The sequence below is a fragment of the Jaculus jaculus genome, chromosome 1 (assembly GCF_020740685.1).
Source record: "Jaculus jaculus isolate mJacJac1 chromosome 1, mJacJac1.mat.Y.cur, whole genome shotgun sequence".
In the NCBI taxonomy this organism is placed as follows: domain Eukaryota; kingdom Metazoa; phylum Chordata; class Mammalia; order Rodentia; family Dipodidae; genus Jaculus; species Jaculus jaculus.
In genome coordinates, this window is record NC_059102.1 from 164,518,014 (window position 1) to 164,542,402 (window position 24,389).

The window sequence follows — 24,389 nt, forward strand, 5'->3', positions numbered from 1 at the left end:
CGGAAAGGGGGCGGGAGTTCCTTGGCAGGAAGGGAAATGGAAGGAAAAGCAGGGCTCCACCCGGGCGGGCAGGCAAGCAGGCGGCCTCTGGGCCCCCGGGGCAGCGACAGTAACCCGAGCCCAGTGGTGCATGGGGCCGGTGTGCGCGTGGGTGGGGCTGACCTGCGGCTACTCCTGGGGGGCAGTAGGGTCTACCCCAGGGGCCAAGTCTGGGGGCCCAGGGACTTGCGGGGGGGCCCGCGGAGGGATGCACACCTCATCCCGGTCTTGACCCCACCCCCTGGAGGTCTAGCCCTGGCCCCCAGGCCCCGCCCCCCGGGCCCTCCCTCCCACCCCAGGGCCAGATGTTCAGCTGGCGGAGGCATCGGCTGGGGGAGGGGTGCTGAGGCCGCAGCCGGCACTACTTCCCTGCCAGCAGCTTCATTGTGTGCGCGAGGAGCGAGCGGCGGCGGAGAGCGGGCGAGCGGGCGAGCGAGCAGCAGCGCGAGCGCGGCGGGGAGAGCGAGCGCGCCGGGGAGGGTGCGAGGCGGCGCCCGCGGCTGCGCTCCGCCCGCCTCCCGGCAACTCTGCTCCAGCGCCTTGCGCGCTGTCCCGCCACAGCCCGGGCTCCGCCGTCCGCAGTCACGGGCAGGGGTCCGGGTTGGGTCAGGGGTCCTCCCCCGGAGACTGGGGCATCCCTTGGCGCTGCTGTGAGGCACGGATCCCGCGGAGGGGGGGGTGCATAAATTGCTCCGCAGCGCTTGCCGGCTGAACGGCGTGGGCAGGCGGGCGGCGCGCCTCTGGGGCGCCCCGAGGGCACGGCGCCCCGACTTCTCTGGAGGAGCCCTTAACCCCGAGGGGCGCACAGAACGAGCGCGCCCCAGCAGCGCCGGACCCTGCGCTCGTCCCTTGCGTACCCCACTTCTTCACAAACTTTTCCTGACGTCCTCGCCCGTGGGGGTCGCAGTGAGAGCTGGGGCTGCCCGCTGGGCTTCCGACCTGCTGGACCCTAGCCACGCTGACCTCCTGCCTCTTGTAGCCTCAGTGGCGACCTCTCCAGGCCGGGCCGGGCACGACACTCGAGGCGAGCGCGGCAACCACCGTAGCTCTCCAAAGGCTCTTGCGCCCCTCGGGGCAGCCGGGTGGGGTAATGCCCTCAGTGATGGAGAAGCCCAGTGCGGGCTCAGGGATCCTGTCCCGAAGCCGGGCCAAGACTGCTCCCAACGGTGGACAGCCGCACTCGGAGGATGACAGCAGCGAGGAGGAGCACTCCCACGGTGAGCCCGGCGGCCTAGGGTTAAAGGCGCGCTGGCCCGGGGAGGGCGGGGGGGGGGCGCCTAAGGGGGAGAAGAGTTGCAGACCATAGATGGCTCCTGTCTCTGCCGGATTGGATCCTTTACCTTATTTCTCCCCATGCTTGATAGCGGCACTGGGAATCTGGAGGCTGGTCCCCTTGATGCCCGTCTCCACCCTGCCCTTAGTATCTGAGGGAGCTGGGTGCCTCCCTTCCACAGATTGGATCCTTCAGACCTTGCCACCTTGCAGGAGACTGAGGTCTGCCTGGAGCAGGGGCTGGAAAGACACATCCATGCTGAGCTGTGAGGCTCATGTGGTGGGGAGGAGCCCCGGGTTCCCTGTAGGGTTGTGGTCCAGATCTAGGGGCTGCCCTCGAAGCCCCCACCCCAGGCCAGAACAAAGCACTTTGCTTTGGACCTGGCTCTCAAACTGTCCTTTAATCCTCCCTTTGCCGTGGTCGTGACTAGGCACGGTCAGGCTCTCCCTCCCTGTCCCTTATGTGGCTGAAGGTAGCTGGAGGGGAAGATCAGGGAAAAGTGAGCCTCCTGGAAGGTGGGGGCGCCCGGTGGTCAGGAAGGAGAACTCCCGGCCACATCCTCCCTCCCTCTCTGGAGTCCTCACTGACTCCCCCTGGCTCCACAGACAGCATGATCCGCGTTGGAACCAATTACCAGGCGGTAATTCCGGAGTGCAAGCCTGGTGAGTGGCAGGACAGGCCGTGAGAAGAGGGGGTGGGAGGGCTGATGGCTTGGCCTGCCGCCTCACCTGGGGATCCCTTGGCTGGCTCCTGCTCAAGGGACTTGGCTGGTGGGCCGGGTGGGTGGCCCCATAACACTTAAGTTTTCTTGTCTGCCTTCCTCTTGTCTGGGTCTCTGATAGTTCTTTTCTTCTGGGCCTAACCTCCCCACACTCTGCTACCCTGTGTGGCCTCCAGTTCGGTCGAGCGGCACCAGGTTAATGTGAGTTCTTCCTTTCTTCCCCTTGGCCTTGCAGAGAGCCCAGCACGCTATAGCAACAAGGAGCTGAAGGGGATGCTGGTGTGGTCACCCAACCACTGCGTGTCAGATGCCAAGCGTGAGTGTGGCTGGCCCCGGTCCTTCTAACAATGGGAGGGGGGTTCTAGCTCTTTTCCGAAGTGACCCAAAAGCCTGTAGTCCCAGCTGCAGCAGGAGGATTGCTTTGAGTGTAGGAGATTGAGAGCAACTTGGGTGTTGGAGGCCGTTGACTGAACCTGGGGGGAGGGTGCCCCTCTATGACCCTAGTTCTCCTTCCTGCAGTTGACAAGTATATTGCGATGGCCAAGGAGAAGCATGGCTACAACATTGAGCAGGTGGGCAGGGGCTCTGAGGAGTGGGGCTGGAAGGGCATCATGCAGTGTTGGAGTGGTTGAACCTGAGCTGTCCCTGTCTTGGGTCAGGCACTGGGCATGCTCCTATGGCATAAACATGATGTGGAGAAGTCACTGGCTGACCTGGCCAACTTCACCCCTTTCCCTGACGAGTGGACAGTAGAGGACAAGGTGCTGTTTGAACAGGCCTTCGGCTTCCATGGCAAGTGCTTCCAGCGGATCCAGCAGATGGTAAAAGCCCTGTCCCTGGCACCCTAATCCTCTGCAGCCCCTCCATCCTGGCCAGTTTACCTGGGGCCCAGGGTCACGAGTTGGCCCCAATCTCTGGCCTTGCCTCTGCAGTTACCAGACAAGCTCATTCCTAGCCTGGTGAAGTATTACTACTCTTGGAAGAAGACCCGCAGCCGAACTAGTGTGATGGACAGGCAGGCACGGAGGCTGGGTGGCCGCAAGGACAAAGAAGACAGGTGGGAGTGTGGGTCAGGGCTGGGTGGGGCCAGGAGTATTTCTGGTCAGGCTTTTTCTCTCATCTTTCCCTGGTCCTGTGTCAGCAGTGATGAGATTGAAGAGGGACGAGGAGCTGTGAGTGAGGGAGAGCCAGATGCTGGGGACCCCAAGAGAGAGGTGAGGTCCCTTAGCTTCTCCACCTGCCTGTCTTTCACCTCTCCTTGGGCTCTACCCCTTTGTCCCCCCTTCTTTCCCTGTAGCCTGTGCCATCTCGGCCTCTGAATACACGCCCTGGTCCTGGGAAGAAGGAGGTCCAAGTTTCTCAGTACCGTCACCACCCCTTGCGGACCCGGCGACGTCCACCCAAGGGCATGTACCTGAGTCCCGAGGGCCTCACTGCAGTGTCGGGAAGCCCAGACCTGGCCAACCTCACACTCCGAGGTCTTGACTCGCAGCTCATCTCCCTTAAGCGCCAGGTGGGGGTCCAAGGAAAGAGAGGATTATGGGAAGAGGGTCTGATCAGCTCCTGGGAGCTGTTTTGTGGGCAGCTGAAGCCTGGCTCTGTCCCACCATTTGGCACTCAGCAACTTGGTATTTAGTTGTTGGTTTTTTGAGGCAGGGTCTTATTCTGTCACAGGCTGGCCTAGAACTCATAGCAGTCCTCTTACCTCAGTCTCCTGAGTGCTAGGATTACCCAACCAACTTGGTATTCTTTTTTTGGGGGGGGGCTTCTTAAACATGGAGGATCAAGAGTTCAAGGTTATCCTTAGCTACATAGTGAGTTAGAGGCCAACCTGGGCTAGCAAGATGTCTCAAAACACAAACAGGTCTGCCAACGAGGAGAACCCCAGCACCCTCCGACATAGAAGTTGTGGAGGAGGAATGGGCTGGACAGTGATAGCTGAGCGCTCTGGAGGAAAGTGCAAAGGGTGTCTGTGGAGAAATAGGGCCTGGGTGGGGAGGGTGAACCCCCCAGGATACAGATGAGTTCTAGGTCCTTCCCTCTCTGCCTATATTCTCAGGTTCAGAGCATGAAGCAGACCAATAGTAGCCTCCGCCAAGCCCTGGAGGGGGGCATCGACCCACTCCGCCCCCCTGAGGTAAGGCTGCACTGCAAGCTTGGTGCAAGAGAGGGTTCTGTTTAGAGGCAAGAGAAGGAATCTGCCTAAGGGACCATGCTTCCCTTCTTCGTCTTTGTTTTGTTTTCTTTTCTGAGGAAGGGTCTTGCTCTAGCTCAGGCTGACCTGGAATTACGGCCTCAACTCATGGTGGTTCCTACCTCTGCCTCCCCAGTGCTGGGATTAAAGACGTGCACCACCATGCCCGGCTCCATGTTCATTTTTTAAAAATATTTTCTTAGGGCTGGAGGTATGGCTTAGTGGTTGAGGCATTTGCCTGCAAAGCCAAAGGACCAAGGTTTGATTCCCCAGGACCCACATGCGTCTGGACTTCATTTGCAGTGGCTGGAGGCCCTGGTGCACCCATTCTCTCATGCTTTCTCCCTTTTTCTCTGTCAAATAAATAAATTAAATTAAATATTAAAAACTATTTTTTATACTTATTTGAGAGAGGAAGAGAGAGAGAATGGGCCTGCCAGGGCTTCCAGCCTCTGCAAACAAACTCCAGACACATGTGCCACCTAGTGTATCTGGCTTATATGGGTTCTGGGGAATCAAACCGGCTCCTTTGGCTTTGCAGGCAAATACTTTAACTGCTAAGCCATCTCTCCAGCACACCCACCTCTGCCTTTTTTGAGGCAAAACTTGACTGGCTGGCCTTTTTTTTGGCTTTACAAGGTAGGGACTCACTCTGGTCCAGGCTGACCTGGAATTAACTATGAAGTCTCAGGGTGGCCTCGAACTCATGGCAATCCTCCTACCTCTGCCTCCCAAGGGCTGCGATTAAAGGCGTGTGCCACCATGCCTGGCAAGGCTGGCTTTGTTTTTATTTATTTATTTATTTGAGAGAGCGAGAGAGGGAAAGAGGCAGAGAGAAAGAGAATGGGTGTGCTAGGACCTCCAGCCACTGCAAAATGAACTCTAGACATATGTATTGCCTTGTGCATTTTGGCTTATGTGGGTCCTGGGGAGTCAAACTGAGGCCCTTTGGCTTTGCAGGCAAATGCCTTAGCCACTAAACCATCTCTCCAGCAGCTCCCCCACCCGTTTTTTTTAATGTAAGAAGGTTAAGAGAGAATTGGCAAGACAGGGCCCCCAGTCACTGCAGTCAGACTCCCGACGCATGTGCCAATCTGTGTGCACATGCGACCTTGCAAACCTTCTGTGCTTGTGCCACCTTGTGCACCTGGCTTATGTGGGGTCTAGAGAGTCAAACACGGGTCCTTAGGCTTTGCAGGCAAACACCTTAACTGCTAAGCCGTCTTTTCAGCCACGTGTTCATATTTTTTGAGGGTAAAAGTTTATATTCTTTGCTCTTCAGGCCAACACCAAGTTCAATTCCCGTTGGACCACAGATGAGCAGCTTTTGGCTGTACAAGGTAGGTTATGCCATGGGAGAGAACTGAGCACCCCAGAGATCTCTCACCCTTCAAGGAGCTGAAGATGGAGGGAAAGGGCCAGGGAAATTGGTGGCTCTGAGGGACATTTACATTCTGCTGCACTTTTGACCCTTGCAGCCATTCGTAGATATGGGAAAGACTTTGGGGCTATTGCAGAAGTCATTGGGAACAAGACTCTAACCCAGGTGAAGACCTTCTTTGTGAGCTACCGGCGTCGCTTCAACCTGGAGGAGGTGCTACAGGAGTGGGAGGCTGAACAGGATGGGGCCCCTGCAGCTCCAGGCCCCGTGGAGGAGGCCAGGCGAGGGGCTCCTGTGCCAGCCCCAGCCCTAGAGGAAGATGATGAGGTGAGAAGGGGGAGCCAGTCCAATCCCTCAGGTAAGGCGCTGTGGTATGCAAGAGCAGCCCTTACCCTCTTCTCTCCTTCAGGTCCAGATTACATCTGTCTCAACATCTGCCCAGCGATCGGTGCCCCCTGTGCCACCCCCACCTCCACCGCCCACCTCCCTGTCCCAGCCGCCGCCACTGCTGAGGCCACCTCTCCCTACAGCTCCCACTTTGCTGCGCCAGCCACCTCCCCTGCAGCAGGGCCGCTTCCTGCAGCCCAGGCTGGCCCCTAACCAGCCCCCACCACCTCTCATCCGCCCTGCCCTGGCTGCCTCCCGTCACAGTGCCCGCCCTGGCTCTCAGCCCCCACCCACCCTAATAGGAGCCCCCCTGGAGCCTCCAGCACCTTCACTCTGAGTCCTGGGCCCTCTACCATCCAGACTCTCTGGAATCCGATTGCTGGACATCTCTCTTTGGCGTCACCCAGGCAGGACAGAAGGGACTAGGGCTCTTGCCAGGTCTTTCAAAGACCTAGAGTTGCCAGTTGGCAGAGCCTGGACCTGTGGGTTCTGCATGTGTTCCTGGCAGCTGAGCCTGTCAACCTCTAGCCAGGGACTGAGGCTCAGGGCTTGTGGGGACTCTGCTTCCTGGCTAGAACTGGATGGCTGCCTCTTCCCCTACCTGTGGGGGTCCTTGGCCTTTGGGTCTACCCTTTGTGTGTAGGGGTAGTGACCTTAGTGTAGGGGTGGGAGAAGGGCAGTTGGGGTGGTACATGGCTGGCTGGCCTCACTCACCTTTCCCTCATTTTAGCAATAAGTAGGGTGCTGTGGGGAGGGGGTTGGGGAAATGGCAAAGAGGCCTGGTGGGAAGAATGCTGAGAAGGTGTGCCTACCCCCCCAAAAGCAGCTTGGAGAATGGGGGACTGGGAATTTACACAGACATGGGTTTATTTTTCAACATTTTTTAAAAATAAATGCAACCTCCTGAGCCTACTGAGTCTTTGGGTTTCATGTCTTGCTGAGGGCGGGAGGGAGCCTGCCACACAGCACTGGCTTCCCCAGGTCCCAAGACAAGAATCAATTCTCTCCTGCAAGGCAGGCTAGGCCACATCTTGCCCAGGGGTACTGGGTCCCTGCCCAGCTGGGAGAAGAAACAGGAGGAGGCAGCTCAGATTCCAAACATTCTCTTTATTACGTGTTTGATCCAGAGGAGAAACTAAGTGCAGGGTGGGAGAGAAGGGGGGCTAGGCAGGGAGGGGCTACCTTGCCTGGGTGCCCCTGGCTCTCACCCCTTTGGGAGCCAAGCCACGCCCTCCCGGCCCCCTTGGAGCACCCGGGCTGTTCCTTAGGGTAGGAGGGGAAAGGGAGGAGGAGCCCTTGGTCTAAGCCAGTGGAGGACAGGGCTGGAGGGCTGAGGTTGGCGAGGCCCCTTTGTGGAACTCAAGGGCTCGACAAGTGGCTGAGCCTGGCTTGGAAGCCGGGGTGAAGAACAGGGTTGGAGTCATAAATCAAAAAAAAAAAAAAAACCAAAAATAATAATAATAAAAATAAAACCCATCACAAAAAAAAAATGTACAACTCAGGTGAGGGCAGGGGCAGCCTCTGTAGGACTTCCCCAATTTCTCAAGAACTGAAACAGCAGAGAAATAAATTAAGGGATGCAGTGGCCGCCACCAGCCAAGCGCCCATAGCCACCCACTCACACACTGGCCGTGGAGGTTAGGTTAGCAAAGCGGGGAGTCACTTCACCCATGTGTCCCCCACCCCTGGTAGGGCAGAGGCTCCCAGCCCTGCCGCCCAATCCAGCCTTCAGCCAGGTGGCCATGGAGGCCCTGAGCAGTCTCCTGAGAGGAGGGGCGACAGTGTCAGGAAGAAAAGGCAAGGCTGAGAGATGAGAGTGGTGCCCAGACTAATGCCAATGAAGGGGAAGCAGCAGGAAGGGGATGGTGAGAGGCTGTGCTTTCAGACAAAGGCTCTTCCAGAAGGGAGAAGCCTGAGTCCCTGTTCCCAAGCGGCTCCCTGGGGGCTGAGAGCCCAGTGGCTGGCAGTCCCCTCCCCTCTCCCAGCCCTGGGCTCAGCCCCGCCTTCGCCGGAGAAGATGGCACAGACTTTTGAGGAGAGGGACAAACGTCCCCACAGCAGCGTGGAAGGAAATGCCCAGCTCTGGGAAAGGAGAGGTGGAGGACACAGTGTGGAGGGAGCCAGGCCCCACAACTGTCCCCTCTTGCCAGGGCTGTGCAGCATCCCCACCCAGCCCCAGCACCCAGGACCTGAGGGCAGGGGAAGGCCACCTCTGGTGGGTCACTTGGAGGAGAAGGGGGGGGAGCCCAAAGAGGGCCTGGCGGAGGGCCTGCCAGGGAACTCCACCACTCTTGCCTGAGAGTGTTCCAGCCCTGAGCCACCCTCCCAGGAACCCCACAGATCCAGTCTCGACTGTCCCAATGGGGCAGGGAGGAAAGGTGGCCGCTGGGATTTTTTTTTTCTTTTTTTCTTTTTGGTAATAAAAAATTTCTTGGTTTAGGCGAAATACTCTGTGCAACCGCAGTACCGAGGGGAGCCCTGACACCCCCCCACCCCTCCCCTTCCTTTGCCTCCTGTAGGGGGAGAGGGAAAGGGGAACTTGGGGCAAGGGTGAATGTGAGGGGGGGGAAAAACATTTCCCATCTCCCACAAACATGGAAGAAAAAAACTGAGAAGGGCTTGGGAGAGGACAAGTGCCAGCAGGGGAGACACACCAATCCACCCTGCAGTTTTCCCAGGGGGAATGCAGGGTTGGCCCAGCAGCAAGTCCACTGGCTGGTCTCTGCTGCCCCCCTCCTGGCAGCCTGTTAAAGCTTCAGCTCATTGGCTATTTTGGAGGCAATGTTTTTGAAGGCCATGGAGGTGCCTGATATCCGCTTAAACCGAACACCATTGAGAGACAGCCGGGGCAGTTTGCACACCTCCATCTCCCACTGCACAAAGTTCTCATGGCCTGGTGTCCCGTGCATGCATAGCAGCATGTATCTCTCGTGCAGCTCACTCTGGCAGCTGTTTGCGTCCAGCACCTTGCGGATCTCCCGCATCATCTCATTGGGCTCCATGGAACTTGTGGTCTTCATACTCCACGTGAAACGCAGTGAGCGCGGCTTGGCCTCCCGAAATTCTTCCTTTTCTTTGTCATTGACTCCACTGCTTACCATGTGAGGTCTGCAGAGAGGGCAGAGGTGTGTGTTAGGTGGGGGCTGAGGTACCCCACCCATGGGGGAGCCACCCTGGCAGACACACCCTGAGGCCAGAGAGGACAGCAGGAGGGGAACACAGCAACAGCTGGAAGAGGGAGCAGTTAGACCCTAGCTCGAGGGGACAGCACGGGCAAGGGAGCAGGCAGGCCTTGGGCTCATCTCTTGGGATGGAGGAATGAGGAGAGGTGGGTGACAGACCATGCTGTTACTGGTTCTTTTTTTCTGGGGGTAGGGGTCAGATAGGACACAAGTACACTCAGCAGCACTGAGCAGTGTCTCCCTCCATAAAGCCAAGTCACAGAGGCAAGGTGGTTAGGGGTAAGGACTGTTGCAGCCTCAAACACTCTGATTCCAGAAGGGCCCAGAGGTAGATGTCAGGTGGGAGGAGTGAAGCACCCCACGAGCCACCCTGGCAGATGGACCCTGAGGTCACGGAGGACAGTCAGGAGGGAGCTTCAGGTGGGTGTGGGAAAAGGAAGTTCTCTGAGGAAAGGGAAGATACAAGAGGGGTTCAAGGCAGAGCCACCGGAGAAAGAGTCAGTGGCAGAACAAACAGAGGAACAGGAGGCTGTGGCAAGCCCGGTGGCCTGGGCAGGGCCAGTGCTGGCTCCGGCCCTCTCACCTGAGTGTCTCCACTCGGTCTTTGCTTTCAGGTTCATTCAGGTTCCTCAAAAAACAGAGCGAGGGAGAGTTTAGTGCTGGGATCTCTCGCTCCTTCCACCTCTGCAGACCCAGGTAAGGATGAGTCTGGAGTCATGCCACCAGTGGGTGGGCAAGACCCAAGCCCAAAAGTCACTTGCCAGTCACCTGCAGGCCAACATGGCTTTGCAGAACCTAACACTGGCAGCTTGACTGCCCTTTCTGACAAGGAGCCCCAGCAGGGGGCTGTCCCTCCCCACATCCCAGAGATCTGTGTTGGGAGTGAGCCTCTGTGCTGGGGGAGGCGGGTGTGCCTATATAGGCACATGCATTCTGCACACATCCCAGCATCAGAAGTTCCTCTCCCAGCCCACAGCCAGGCTCACATTCTCTACTGGGGTGGGGGATGGGTACAGGTCTTTTGTGCTAACAACCAGGGTCTCAGAATGAAATCCTCCTGGAGGCAGGCACCACATGGCTCTGTCTGGGAAGAGTGGCTGGGGCGTGTGAAAGCCTCTAAGGAGGCTGTCAAGGCCTGAAGCTGCATGGCAAATGCCAGGGGCTGAGTGCCTGTGGCCCAGTAGGTAAGGCCAAGCCAGCTGGTGGTACAGACATGGGTTGAGAACAGCCCTTAGAAGGTGGGGAAGAGGTCTGGCCCTGCTGAGCGGCTTCTCCAGCTCCTGCCTGGAAGATGGGTGCCTGGAGCTGGGAAACTGGGGACTGCAGAAGGGTGGGAGGGGAGGGAGGGGGAGGGAAGGAGAGGGGGAAAGGTATGCGAGAAGGGAGAGAGCAGCAGTAGCAACACATGTAAAAGGAACAGGAAGACATAGACACGTGGATGCCAACAAGTGCACTGCGAGCAGGGCCTGGCGGTGCAAGGGAAAGGGCTCTCTCTTCAGGCCCCTGAAGGGCAGGCCCTGCCAGCCATGCAGTGAGCTGGGATGGGTGAGGAAGCCTCAAGATCCCATCTGGCCATCTTTCCCTCAGCTGGGGCACCAATGAGCCTGCCAGGCAACTTGGTGCTTCCAACCTGTCCCTCAGTCTGCAGCTTGGTATTTGGCCTACTCAGGTCTGCAGAGGACACAGTTAAGGCTGAACAAGCCAGGCTCTGCCCTAGGAAGGGAGATGCCTGAGTGGGGGTACACAGCTCTCTCCCATTGTTCCACCAAGGGCAGAAAATGGCCCTGCCTGAGAATACCGAGCTATTGGCTTTTTGGCAAACACAGGCTACATCCGGAGGAAACAGCTCAGGGGAGAGCAGCGGATCAACCATCCAGATGCCTGTTCAAGGCTGGATGCTGTGCCAGGGTGGGTTGATTCTGCAGCACCTGCCAGAAGGGGGTGCTGTGCCTCATCCATGAGGCCTGAAGGAGTCAGACTTTAGCCTGGGGACCCTGAAGTCCCTGTAGTACCTCCCAAGTCCTGTCATGCCATAGGCCAAAAGAAAGAGGTCACACAGCCCAGAAGTTTAGCAAGCCCAGGAGGCCCCCAACGAGACACCATCCCAGATGCACCTTAACCCCATGGATCCTCCTTGTAGCGCATGCACACAACAGAGGAAAGAGCTAGAGGAAGAGCCTGATGTTGTGCCCCAAACCCAGGTGGGTGTGAGGAGACAATCTTAAAGGGAGAGTCCCTGAGAAAGTCTGTTCTTTCTTGAGGACATGTGCCTATGGCCCAAGGAAGGCCCCTTAACTTTCAGAGCTATTTGCTCTGAGGGACCCAAAGTGGCCTCTCAGGGCCCATGTGTTCAAAGCCCAGCTAATACAAAGGGGGGCACAAATGTTGGCTTGGGGCCAAGGACCAACCAGAGAAGTCTTCATCCCTTTAAGATAGCAGAGAGGAGGGTAACACAGACTAAATCAGCAGTGGACAGGGAGCAAGAGCCAGAAGAGGGAGTTAGTGATAGAGACAGGATACAGACAGAGGACAGATAGACACACAAACACACACACAGCGGGCTCAACGCCTACCTTCTGGCAAACCTGAAAGACAGATTTCTAAAAAAACAAACAAAAAAAGACAAAATAAAAAAAGAAATAAAACAGAAACAAAACCAACAAGACGGTATGTGGATAAGCAGGTGGGAGTGGACTTTCCAGGTTCAAGGATCTCCCCAGTTTTAGAAGAGCCGCTCAGCGAGACTAGTCCTCACTTCAGGTCTGCTCCCCTTCTCCTCAGCTTCACACCTGCATCTCACTGCTTGGGATGGGCAGTGACTTCAGCTGACTGGAGGGATAAGCAGGAAGGGCACGCAGGTGGGCCTGCTCTGGAAAAGCCCTGACATTTCCTAAGCTGTAACTTAAGATGGGCAGAAGAGAAATGGGGACAGAAAGCATCCCAGGAGGACACATGGCTGGATGTACCCCAAGCCATTCCTCTATGTGAGTGTGTGTGGGGGGGTGAGAAACCTCATGAAGAGATTCCCCACCTGGGTCCGAGCCAGGAAGGCACCGGAGCACATGGAGCTGTATGGAAGGCCACTGCAGGACCTCACCAGTTATTTCACTAATGGGCTCACCCTGGGAACTCCTGGAGGAAGAACGTGGACGTAGCCAGCCATGACCAACTGTGGGGGAAGGAGGTCAAGGAGGGCAAGACAAGAGACCAGGAAAAAATTCCCTTGTCAGCCTAGCCTGGCTTATGCCTCATGACTTTGCAACTGCGTCACCAAATATAAGTTTCCATGGGAACCCAGGAGAGAAGGGGGGGCTTTTATTTTAGCATCTGAGTTCACACTCCCCTAGAGAGGAGGCGGCATCACCCATCTGTTTGGGGCCAGGAATGAGGGGTGCCTGTGAGGAGCTGGGGAGAGGCCTAAGAGGACAGGTCTGGGCACATAAAGTGTTGACAATAACCCAGTTTCTTCGTCTTCCTGAGACCTCTTCTAATCCCATACCCAAATCTCAGTCCTGGTACCCCCATCCCTATTTTCCAGGCAAGCAAGAAGGCTCAGTCTCTCTTGCCACATTAAGCTCCCTGCTCACCTGCGGACAAACTTGGAGGTGAACTTGCTGAAAATGCTGCCAGAGGCCCCTCGCCGGCCCTGGCTGTGGCCAGAGGGAGAGGCTGGAGTCACACCATAGGGCAAATTCTGCTGGTCCCGCACCTGTCGGAGTTGCCCAGCATGGAAGGTACTTCGACTGGACACACCTCGGGGGAAATTGGTTCGGTCTGGGGCTCCACCACTGCTGCTGATGTTGTGGGCGGAGGGGGAGGCGACAGGAACACGCTGAGGGGCTGTGCTGTGGGAAAAGAGGTGGGGCAAAGGTCCATGTCAGGTGCAGAGAGTCCATCAGCACTGAGCACCTGCAACACCCTGTGGTGGGGACAGGAGAGGGAGATGCTAGGGCAGAGGCAGCCATCACAGAGGACACAGAAGGGAGGGAGTGACCACTGAGGACAGCAGTGAGGAGTCTTGTGGAGGCAGAGGACATGGTCCAGGGAGGAAGTAGGAGACAAGGAAGGGTTCATGTGTAAGAGCAGTACAGGCTGGAGAGCACTGGTCCTGGGCTAGGGGACACTGGGAACCAACCCTCAAGGACTGAATATCCCTAAGGAAAGCCAGGAAGGTTCAGAACAAAAAGCCTTCCCTTTGGAGCTTCAGGACAGCTTCCTGCGTACCTGTTCTGAGAGAATGGGAGGAAAAGATGGGCATTACTACTATTTTTTTGTGCCCTCCACTTCCTGGTGGCAGGGGACAGAGCCATTTCTTGTGGTTAGGATGGTAAGACTGAAGCAGGCAACCCCCCCAGGTGGGAAGAGACTGCAGGGCAGGGGGTGGGGCAGGCCGAGGGCAGCAGGTGCTCCAACTACCCCAGCACACTTGCCTGGGCCGTGGCACCTCACAGTTACTCTCCGTGGGGGGCAACCCAGAGGTCTTGTTGGGGTGCACAGAGGCCGACATGGATTTCTGGTGCTGGCGGGGCCGGGCCGCAGAGACTGCGGCAGAAGCAGAAGCCGTGGAGGCCCGAGACCCTGGCATGGTTAGGCTAGGAGACAAAAGCAGCGAAGAGGCCAGGGTTAAGGGTGGGTGAGGTAGAAGCCTAAGTTAGAAAGCAAAGGCAGGTGGCCAGGCTGGAAGCCTCAGCATGATGCAGGTCAGGCCCAGGCTCATGGAGCAGCTATAAGCCTGCCAGAGCTGAGGAGGAGTTATGGGAAGTGGCAGGCAGAGCAAGGAAGCAGCTAGGTAGGCCAGAGTATGGGAAGAGAAAACCCAAAGTAAGGGAAAGCTGACAGGATTCCGCTGCCTCTGGGTCACACTGGTCTCCTAGGAAGTTTAAGAACAAGGATGTTTCTTCTATAGAAAACACAGGATGTTGCTGACAGAAAACTTTCATTAAGCTCAGAAGAGGTGGAACCAAGAGTGTAACACACCACACACCAAGCAGGGCTGCAGTCAAGGTGAAGAGCTCTGCTTCCATAGCCACAGATTGAGCCCCTCACAGGGGAGCCTCTTAATGGATATTCCTTGGGTCTATTCTGAGCTGGGACCCCAAACACTTAAGCACCTACAGAAGGGCTCTAGACCTGGCTGTAGTCAAGAAACAAGAAGGTTGCTGAGTTGTCCTACCCTTGGCAAATGGTGAGGAGCAGAGGACAGGAGGAGGGATGGCATGGAGCACGGAGAGGAAGGTGGACAGCCAGACTGAACAGAGCCAGGACAGGACTTCAAGGAACAGGGGCAGTGCTCTGGTGGGGCAGAAGACGGTGCTAATGACAGACATCACTGCCAGTCATGAGAGGTGTCTCCCTCTGAGTGTGGCAAGTGGCCTATGGTACTCACCTGTCTTTACCGTTCTGGATGGAGGCCTGGCCAAGGCTGGACCTCTCTAAAAGTGGGGAGTTCCTGCTTCGGTTTGTGCTGGTGGAGAGGACGCTGTTCTGTGGGGAATGGAGGGTGAGAGCTGTCTCACTGGCTTCCTGGCACTCCCGTTCCCACAGGCAGAGTGGCTGGCTAGAAACAGGACTGCTGCTTCTCTGTAGGTCAGGGCTGGCTTTCTACAGAGCACAAGTGCAGCAGAGGCCAAACGCCCCTCTCCTCTCCCCGCCACCCCAAGAGCAGAAGGTAGGAGGGAGGCTGGAGCTGAGGGTAGGAGGATAGCTTGCAGCTCACCGTGGATGGGGTAGGGGTGGTTTTCTTCCTTTCCAGGCCAGGCAGGGGGCTGGCAGGCACTTTGGCGGTGCTGCTGGCTTTCCGCCCTGTCTCCCGTTCCTCCTCAGGCCGCTTATTTTCTGCATTGTTACACTGAGTCTTCTTGGAGTAGGAATTAGAGGTGGGAATGGCAGGAACGGCTGTGGGGCCAGGGTTGGGACGGGTAAGGCTGGGAGTGCACTGTAGACCTGGCGCACGTGCCACTGTCCTACCATCAAACCCCATTTCACAAGTGCAGCAAAGTTAGGGGTGCTATTATGAAGTGGGTAAGCTAGCACTGAAACTTGACTAACATCCAAATCTCCCAGAAACTGTGATGGCTCTGGAGAGAAGTGGTCCCTCCCTGTAACTCCCAGAAGCATATACCTTGGTCGCTGGAGCGCCGCTGCTTGGGGTTGGCAGAGACACTGCGCTGTACCTTGTGAGATGGGGATGGGGCACTGCTGTTGCTCAGATCAGCTGAAGGCCGGGCTTTCAAGGTAATGGTGTCACCTTCCAGCTGTAAGAACAGAAAATACAGCATCAATGGAGAAAGGGAGTTCTGAGATCTCTCTGATGGACACACTTATAACTCTTGCCTTGCTCTGACATATACATATTTCAGGCTCACATGAGACCCTACCCTATAAAGGGCATATGCCCTCTCAAGCACATATATCTGAAACAGGACAAAACTCCCAAAGTCATGCCCCAGAAAGTCACCTATCCTCAGAGAATACACATACCCAAATACTCACTAGAATACACATATTCAGACTCAGAGACTCAGCCCACCACAAGCAATCTGAGCCAAAATCAAATGCTGCAAAGACATTCTTTTTTTAAACTTTAATTAAATTAATTAATTATTTTCTTGAAAGAGACAGAAAGAAGCAGATAGAGACAGAATGGGCACACTTCGGCCTCTAGCCCTACAAACAAACTCCAGATGCATGCATCACCTGTACATCTGGCTTATGTGGGTCCTAGGGAATCGAACCTGGGTCCTTTGGCTTTGCAGGCAAACACCTCAACTGCTAAGTGATCCCTCCAGCCCTACAAAGACATTCTCACACAGGCTCAGGTGAGAACCGGTAGGGATCCCATACCACCACCAGAAGAGGGCAGGGTGTGACGCTGAGTGACTGCGCTCTCACAGATGATGAAACCAACCCAAACTAACAGAAGAACAATCACAGACCTACACACATAGGGAGACACCCAAACCCCCAAAAGCAAGCACCAGGACAAAGCAACCCACAGACTGAAGCTTCCTCAATATTGGCATGCACGCATGTCTGCCCCCACTAGAGACAGTTTGTTCTAGACACAGAGAAACCAAGAATATCTGGACCAAGACCAATGACTTCAGTCCATTCTATAAACAAAGTGAGATAGGTCAACTCACCCCTACAGAGCACAGCCTAGGCCCCCACCTTTCTTACTCATTCACATAGGAGGAGAATAAAAAAAGCCCTAGACACCATGGCCATGGCTTAATAGTAGTTAAGCAGAGGACATGTATACTAGGGACATAGGCTTCTATCCTTAGCAGATGCTACCCACACCAAATATGGCTAGGCCATGGAGTGGGGACAGAAAGCATGCATCTGGGCTGAAGGGATGGTTTAGCAGTTAAGGTGCTGCAAAGCCAAAGGACCCAGGTCCAATTCCCCAGGACCTGTCAGGAGCTGCAGCTGCTCTGACTTTGGAAGCTGCAAGTGGTCTTTAATCTCTTAACACAAAGGCCTTATCTTACGGTCTAGGTGAAGCAGGCTCCAGATACAAAGGCATTTCCATATGGCCCTAGTGAAGCTGACCTTAGGCACGTAGGCACTGTCAAGAAAGTTTTATCTTCTGTATATAAGCCTGTGTCTGCCTGAATAAACCTGAGCCTTGATCAGAACTTGTCTTGGCTCCATTCCTTGTGTTCTTGTCTCAGATCCATTCCCCCTCCCTCCTTTGGGGTCTGTTTTGACTCTCATGCTGCAGGCCGGCACAGAACCCATGTAAGCCAGATGCACAAGATGGCACATGTACCTGGAGTTTGTTTGCAGTGGCTGAGTGCCCTGGAGTACCCATTCCTCCCACCCCTGCCTCTTTCTCTCAAATAAAAATATTTAAGAAAAGAAAGTAAGCAGGCACCTCAGAGCTCTTGTAGCCCAGAAGCAGATATGTGGCCATCACCTCGTTGTACCTCTGACCCACCAGTGAGTCCTGGATCTCTTCCCGTGTATAACCCATGGACACCATCAACTCTGGAGGGAGAGGAGAGGACACAGTTAAGGCTGGTCTCCACTCCTGAGCAGGATCCAGCTCCCAACTAGCACAGCCCCCACCTGTCCGCCTGGGGTCCTTGTAGTCTGGGAGTGGCTCCACATAAGGCTTCAGTTCATCGTCTTCGTGCCCCACATTCATCCATCGATCTTTCATAATTTGCTGGGGAGCACAGGGAAGGACAAAGGAAAAGGAAACTCAGGTAAAAGTTCCCATGGGAACCCAGGACTTTCAGCTAGGCAGGACCCAGCCAGGCTCCTTACCTCTAAAGTGCCTCTCTTGCTGGGATTAAGAATGAGAAATTTCTTAAGTAGGTTTTCACAGTCAGTGGACATGTAGAACGGAATACGGTATTTTCCCCTCAGTACCCGCTCCCGAAGCTCCTGTAGTTAGAAAAATTGAAGTCAAATAAGGCCAAGGCAAGAAGAAGCCTTATATCCAAGAAACTGATATGCAGGCATCATTAAAAGAAGGTAGAGGGCCAGGTGTGGTAGCGCATGCCTTTAATCCTAGCACTTGGCAGGCAGAGGTAGGAAGATCACCTTGAGTTCAAGGCCACTCTGAGACTATCAAATGAATTCCAGGTCAGCCTGGACTAGAGCGACCATACCTTAGAAAACCAAAAAAAAAAAAAAAAAAAAGGCAGCAGCAAAGGGGCTGGAGAGATGGCTCAGCAGTTGAAGGCACTTGTTTCAGTTGAAGGCAAAGCCTGAAGGCCGGGATTTGATTCCCCAGAACCCATGTAGAGCCAGATGTGCAAAGTGATGCGTGTGCTGAGTTCATTTGCAGTAGAAGGAGGCCCTGGTACGGTCACACTCACTTTTTCTGACATTCTCTCTCAAATAAATAAATAAAAATATAGCCCGGCGTGGTGGCGTATGCCTTTAATTCCAGGACTCAGAAGGCAGAGGTAGGATTGCCGTGAGTTCGAGGCCACCCTGAGGTTCCATAGTGAATTCCAGGTCAGCCTGGGCTGAAGTGAGACCCTACTTCAAAAAACCAAAAAAATAAAAAAATTAATTAATTAATTAATTAAATAAGGCAAAGGGTTAGAGAGATGGCTCAGAGATAAAGCTTGGAAGCCTGATGGCCTGAGTTTTATTCCCTAGTACCCATTTAAAGCCAGAAGCACAAGGTAGAACATGTATCTGGAGTTCATTTGGAATGACATGAGGCCCTGGTGTGCCACACTCACTTTCTTTCTGTCTGCCTCTATCTCTCTCCCAAGTAATATATAGCCCAGGCTGACCTGGAATTCACTATGTAGTCTCAGGGTAGCCTCAAACTCATGGTGATCCTCCTACCTCTGCCTCCCGAGTGCTGGGATTGAAGCCGTGTGCCACCATATGACTTTAATGCCAGCATTTGGGAGGCTGAGGTAGAAGGATTACCGTGAACTAGACCAGCTCGAGACTAATTCCAGTCAGCCTGGGCTAGAGCAAGACCTTACCTTGGGGGAAGAAAAAAAAGTTACTTGTAAAAAGTAGATAGAATGCTGGGTGTGGTGGTGCACACCTTTAATCCCAGCACTCAGGAGGTAGAGGTAGGAGGATCTCCATGAGCTCAAGGCCAGCCTGAGACTACATAGTGAAACCATACCTCCAAAAACCAAAAACCAAAAATAAAAACCAAGTAGACAGGAATCAGCCTGAATCAAAGCAGCTCACAGCAAGACAGTGAAGTTCTACATGGAGTACGCGACCCTCTCACATGACCATCTCAAAGCCAGCAATCAGAATGCCTTGGAGGGGTGAACACACATCACTTCTCAAAGAGGCTACTAACTCCTACATAAAGAACCCCCCCCCCTCTTCTACAGGGTATCACTACAAAGCTCAGGCTAGCTTCAAATTCTGGATCTTCCTGCCTCAGCCTCCCACCTGCTGGAAATACAGGTATGAGCCACCATAACCAGCATGGAAAACCTTTTAGCTACTGCTCCCTTTGGGGGTCCTTTTCTAAAGCTCTGGCATTAGCACTGAGGTGAGTGTTTCCTGTCCCCATAGGCAGCAAAATTGAGAGGGGTGAGATACGACCAGAGGCCAAGAGAAAACAAGAAACAGTGAAAGTATTCTAAGCCTGAAACTTCACTCCACCTTGAGATTCTGTCCATCAAAAGGCAGGGATCCGCTGACCAGTGTATAGAGGATGACACCTAGGCTCCATACATCTACCTCGGGTCCATCATATTTTTTGCCCTGGAAGAGTTCTGGGGCAGCATAGGGAGGACTGCCACAGAAAGTATCCAGCTTGTTCCCAAAGGTAAATTCGTTGCTAAAGCCAAAGTCTGCAATCTTGATGTTCATATCAGCATCCAAGAGCAGGTTTTCTGCCTGGAAGGTAAAATACAAAACATCAGGACCCCATATGGACAACCTTAAGGCACTGGGGCAGGCAGGAGCTGACGAGAATAGAAGAGGCAGCAGGAATTCATCTCTAGTCTCAAAACTTTCTCCAATTCCAGGGCAGGGCTTCATTTAGCAAAACCAGGTTGGGTAGGAGGAAGGCACATAGGCCTCCCTCACACAGGCAACCTCAGGAGAGCTGAGATGTGCAGGCGGAAGGACCTTGCAAGCTGTGCAAAGCTTCAGAGTGGGGTCAAGGTTTCATGGTTATGTCTGCAAGGACTTAGCAGCTAGGAGGCTCATAGATAGCTCAAACTTTAGCATCTCAGTAACAGAAACAGAATATGCTCACACGTGTGCTATAAAGTATATTCAGTTTTTCCTTGGTTTGAAGGACTAGGAGAGCCTGGAGTATTCCTGCTCCATATGGTAACTGGGAGACCTCCATGCTGGCTGCTGTAGAGAAGCCTAAGACTGGGCACAAGGCCTCTATCAGAAGCATTCCTAAGAGCTTCCAACTTCAAAAAAACCAATGACTGGAGTTTCTTGAACACTCTGGGCCCGAGAGAGGACTGAGGAAGGACCTATCCCCACTCAAAGGTACGTAAGATAAGGACACACCTCACCTTTAGGTCTCTATGAACAATAAACTTCTGGTGACAGTACTGCACAGCAGACACTATCTGAAAGGAAGGAAGAAAGGTTAGCCTGGGGTGGGGGGACTGTGGGTGGGCCACAGAGGCTAGCAGAGTTGTGACCAGATAACCTATTTCTTCCAAGTTGCCATACACACAAGCAGAGCCCAAAATATTCTCCCTAAGGCCACTTGCTCGGGCAGCTGCACTGTGCCAGATCCCAAAAGGTAGAGGTGGCCTCTACCTCAGGGAGGGAGGCACACCCACCTGGCGGAATTTGGCTCGAGCTTCTTTTTCTTTCATTCTGCCATGGGCCACCAGGTAATCAAATACCTCTCCTGCAAGAGATGGCAGAGTGCAGTGAGTGCTAGCTATGGGTGAGGGGTTGGAGTTAACAACCGCAAGAGGCAGCTCCACACCTACCACCACTGGCATACTCCATGACAAGGTAGAGGGTCTTCTCAGTCTCGATCACTTCAAATAACTTAACTGCAAGAGAATAAGCCAAACTGGAGCTCAGATGGGAGTAGGGACCGGACCACACACCAAACCAGATGTTTCCAGGGGCATGCTAAAGACCAGCAGTCCCGCTTTCACACAGTCCCCTCCTCAGAACAAACTGTCAAAGGACAGCCCAGGGGTGAGCTACACTTGGAGCTGACCCTTCCCTGAGGCATCTTTAACCCCCCTCCAGGGCAGACTCTAAAAGGCAAGGATACTTGCTGGCAAGTGAAGCCTTGCTGTGGGGGAAGGAGACAACTGCTTCTCACCTATGTTGGGATGATTCAAAACCTTCATTATTCTTACTTCTCGGAATAGCTGGAAAAGAAAACACAAGGGGTCATGTCTTGAGCCTATTCCAATGAGCTCCCTTCAGATCTCTCCACATAAAGTCCCTGCTAGAGTTTGTTTTTGAAAAAATTAAAACAAAACATCTCTCCAAAAGGAATCCAAACCCAAGCCCAGAAAGAGGAGCGGGGAGAGCAGAAAGGAAGGTGGAGCAGAGCTGGCTTGTGAACTTGATGCTCTGGGTTGCCTCAGCACAGGGTGAGCCAGCAGAGGTCTCTTCTATAACCAGCCAAATACAGCCTCAAAATAGCAGGTGAGGTCTGGTTAGGTGCATATGCAGGGGAGTATAAGCCTGGATCCGGGAATATTCAGCACTGAGCTTTACCTCAGTTCAGAGACCAAACCCACTCCAGCTGGACAGCTGAACGGGGGCAGTTCCAAAATGGCACCTATTGTTTTCTGAATTAAAGATGTCAGAGGGCCAGCATTGGAGGATAGGCCATTCTTTCCCAGTCCTCCGAGGTGGTGACAGAAGAAGCCACTCCTATATATAGCTGATGCCAATTTTAATCAAATCCACCTCCACACACTCACGCTTTCTTTGTGAAACAAAATCAAGGGTTCCAAACCATACATTTCCATAAAGAAAGATGACAGAAATGAACTCCTTCCCCCCTGCGGGGGCCAGAGAACTGAAGATTTTTTTTTCTTTCTGTAACTTTAAGGCCTTATCAAGACTTGTACAAATAATGGAACTGGCCTTTTTTGGGGGAAAGGGTAGTGTAGAGCCCTATTCCAAGATGTACTTTATAGAATAGAGCAAATATGGTTTCCCCCCTTTAATGATATCCCAGAGCTTTTTTTTATAAGTATTTTTTATTTATTTATTTATTTATTTAATTTATTTGAGAGCGACAGACAGAGAGAAAGACAGACAGAGGGAGAGAGAGAGAATGGGCGCGCCAGGGCTTCCAGCCTCTGCAAACGAACTCCAGACGCTTGCGCCCCCTTGTGCATCTGGCTAACGTGGGACCTGGGGAACTGAGCCTCGAACCGGGGTCCTTAGGCTTCCCAGGCAAGCGCTTAACAGCTAAACCATCTCTCCAGCCCTATCCCAGAGCTTTTGTGAACAGAATGGAAAAACAGCAGTTGCTCCTCCCCCTGCCCCCAGGCTTTTCTTGCTTCCTTTCCTCATCCAACAGCTTTGCTGATGAAGATACAAAACCTCTTGGCCACCACCTCAGGGGTGATGGAGCTGCACTGCTTTCGACCATGCCCACTTGCCCTTAAGGGGAGTCTCCTAGGAAAGCCTGGAGCTTTCTAGGGTTGTCTAGGGCCAACTTTAATGCTCCAACTTTAGGGAGCATTGCTCGAATCAAATGTAAAGAGTGATTGGTCTTTCTAACAAAGCATGTTAAAGGATTTTTTGGGGGGGGGGGCGTATGGATGTATATGCATGTGTATGGGCAGATGTGTGTGCATGGAGGTGCATGTGAGTAGAGGCCAGAGGAGGACATTGCTCTTCTGTATTTCTTCCTTGAGACAGTCTCTCACTGAATCTGGATCTTGCCATGTTTGAGTTAGACTGGCTAACCAGTGAGTCCCAGCAACCCTCCCGTCTGCTGTTCTCCGTGCTGGGGTTACAGGTATATGCAGCACATGTAGCCCAGCCTGCTTTTTTTTTTTTTTTCTTTTAAGGTAGGGTCTCACTATAGCCCAAGCTGACCTGAAATTCACTATGTAGTTTTAGGGTGGCTTTGAATTTACATAATCCTCCTACCTCTGCCGCCAGAGTGCTGGGATTAAAGGCGTGCACTATCACGGCCAGCCAGCTCAGCCTGGCTTTTTATTTGGGTGCCAGGGATTGTGCTCAGGTCCTCATGTTTGTACAGCAAATGCTTTTACCCATTGAGCCACCTCCTTGGCCACTAAAAGGCTTAACTTTTAAACAGCTATATTTCAGCATCTGAGAGGTAAAGGCAAGCAGGATCAACAGGCTCAAGGCTAGCCTAGGCTACTGAGCTTCATGAGATTATCTCAAAAAACTACAAATAAACTGGGTGTGGTGGTGCATGCCTTTAATCCCAGCATTTAGGGCAGAGGTAGGAGGATCGCAGTGAGTTTGAGGCCACCTTGAGACTACATAGTGAATTCCAGGTCAGCCTGAGCTAGAGGGAGACCCTAACTCGAAAAACTAAAAAACAAAATTAAATAACAACAATCCCTCTCTCCCAACAAAGGCTGTAATCTGTCTGGGGGCCTTCCAGTCAATCAGGGAGAAAAAAAGAGGCAGGGAATGAGATGGTTTCATTGTCATTGGTAAAGGACACGATGGTAGCCTAGAATGTTCCAAGGATAATGACCCACTCCATGATGGCTTTATTTCTGCAGGGCTGAAGCCAATGCATCCAGAATAGCCCTTTTCCCTTCCTCCCAGAAGCTTCAAGCAAAAGGAACTGGTGATGACAGCCAAGTTTCTTTTCAACTAAAAACCCTTGATGCGACACTAGGGATAACAAAAATTGGGCACACCTTGGTTTTAAAGTTAGCATACCAGAGAAGCTCACCTGATCTTCTCCAATTCTGGGTCTCCCATCATAATCCCTCCATAATAATCCCCAGTCTCCTTGGTCCTCAGTCTCCCAACATCACTGTGGCTTACTGTTTACATGGGCATGCTTTTCCAACTCAGCTATCATAATGTGCTCAAGCCAAGAAAACCTCTGGACTGAGGAGATGGCTTAGTGGGTAATAGCACTTGTTGCACAAGCATGAGGACCTAAATTCAATCCCTGGCACCCACATAAAAATCCAGGCACATCTGTACTGACTATAACCCCAGCACTGAGGGAAGACAGGAGGACTGTTGGGGATCTTCCATCAGCAGGTCTAACAAAAAAATTGGTGAGCTCCAGGCTCAGTGAGAGACTATCTCAGGGAAGTAAGGCAAAAGAGCAATAGAGGAGGACATCTGACATCCCTTTCTGGCCTATGCATGCCTGTACATAGAGCATGCACATCTGCACATGGTGTGTATAGTACATATTGCATGCATACATAGGAAATGGAAGGGAAGGGGAGGGGAGGAGAGGAGAGGGAAGGGAAGGTCCTGAAAAGAACTAGGTCTTAGTAAGAAAATGTGAGCCAGGGTCACCTACCGTGGGTAGACCAAAGAAATTTGGCTGATTTGGATGGGGGTAACTTTCTGGACAGACTGGAACCATTTTCCCCTAACTGCTAAAGCCCAGGAAGGCAAGAGGTGCAGATTACTTCCAGTTCTACAACCAATCACTTGCCACTGATCCCTTTTCAGCACTTGAAAGTCTCCCTTTTCTTTTTCTTTTTAATTTATTTATTTTAACATGCTTTGCTTACTTATTTGAGAGACAAAAAGAGGCAGAGAGAGAGAGAGAGAGAGAGAGAGGGGGGGGG

At 53.5% G+C, this 24,389-nt stretch overlaps 2 protein-coding genes across 9 annotated transcripts in view; one reads left to right on the forward strand and one right to left on the reverse strand.

Moving 5' to 3' along the window:
* The first annotated feature begins 603 nt into the window (after positions 1–603).
* Positions 604–6,907, forward strand: Rcor2 (REST corepressor 2). Its single transcript, XM_012948380.2, has 12 exons — positions 604–1,256; positions 1,918–1,974; positions 2,269–2,349; positions 2,553–2,605; positions 2,693–2,854; positions 2,966–3,090; positions 3,178–3,247; positions 3,331–3,546; positions 4,093–4,170; positions 5,510–5,567; positions 5,706–5,935; positions 6,018–6,907. The coding sequence occupies exons 1-12, from the start codon at positions 1,130–1,132 to the stop codon at positions 6,330–6,332; spliced, it is 1,572 nt and encodes a 523-aa protein (XP_012803834.1). The 5' UTR covers positions 604–1,129; the 3' UTR covers positions 6,333–6,907.
* Positions 6,908–7,082: 175 nt separating this feature from the next.
* Positions 7,083–24,389, reverse strand: part of Mark2 (microtubule affinity regulating kinase 2) — a 97,373-nt gene continuing 80,066 nt past the window's right edge. For 3 of the 8 annotated variants that reach the window (XM_004656582.2, XM_045151392.1, XM_045151397.1), the window contains 16 exons: positions 20,939–20,987; positions 20,592–20,657; positions 20,436–20,506; positions 20,160–20,216; positions 19,285–19,521; positions 17,452–17,571; positions 17,251–17,350; positions 17,057–17,169; positions 15,299–15,431; positions 14,894–15,072; positions 14,564–14,661; positions 13,608–13,769; positions 12,765–13,022; positions 11,751–11,777; positions 9,761–9,805; positions 7,083–9,103 (listed from right to left, as the gene is read on the reverse strand). In XM_004656582.2, coding sequence (XP_004656639.1) covers positions 8,743–9,103; positions 9,761–9,805; positions 11,751–11,777; positions 12,765–13,022; positions 13,608–13,769; positions 14,564–14,661; positions 14,894–15,072; positions 15,299–15,431; positions 17,057–17,169; positions 17,251–17,350; positions 17,452–17,571; positions 19,285–19,521; positions 20,160–20,216; positions 20,436–20,506; positions 20,592–20,657; positions 20,939–20,987 — 2,076 coding nt within the window. In that variant the 3' untranslated portion in view covers positions 7,083–8,742. The remainder of the gene's footprint in view (positions 9,104–9,760; positions 9,806–11,750; positions 11,778–12,764; positions 13,023–13,607; positions 13,770–14,563; positions 14,662–14,893; positions 15,073–15,298; positions 15,432–17,056; positions 17,170–17,250; positions 17,351–17,451; positions 17,572–19,284; positions 19,522–20,159; positions 20,217–20,435; positions 20,507–20,591; positions 20,658–20,938; positions 20,988–24,389) is intronic. The other 5 variants (XM_045151394.1, XM_045151390.1, XM_045151395.1 and 2 more) reach the window with 5 other exon arrangements.

What these genes read in the sequence shown, in the direction of transcription:
- Rcor2 (XM_012948380.2), top strand. Translation starts at nt 1,130, where the DNA reads ATGCCCTCAGTGATGGAGAAGCCCAGTGCGGGCTCAGGGATCCTGTCC. An exon ending in TCATCTCCCTTAAGCGCCAG is followed by an intron (nt 3,547 to 4,092) that starts GTGGGGGTCCAA and finishes CTATATTCTCAG; the next exon opens with GTTCAGAGCATGAAGCAGAC. An exon ending in GCAGCTTTTGGCTGTACAAG is followed by an intron (nt 5,568 to 5,705) that starts GTAGGTTATGCC and finishes TGACCCTTGCAG; the next exon opens with CCATTCGTAGATATGGGAAA.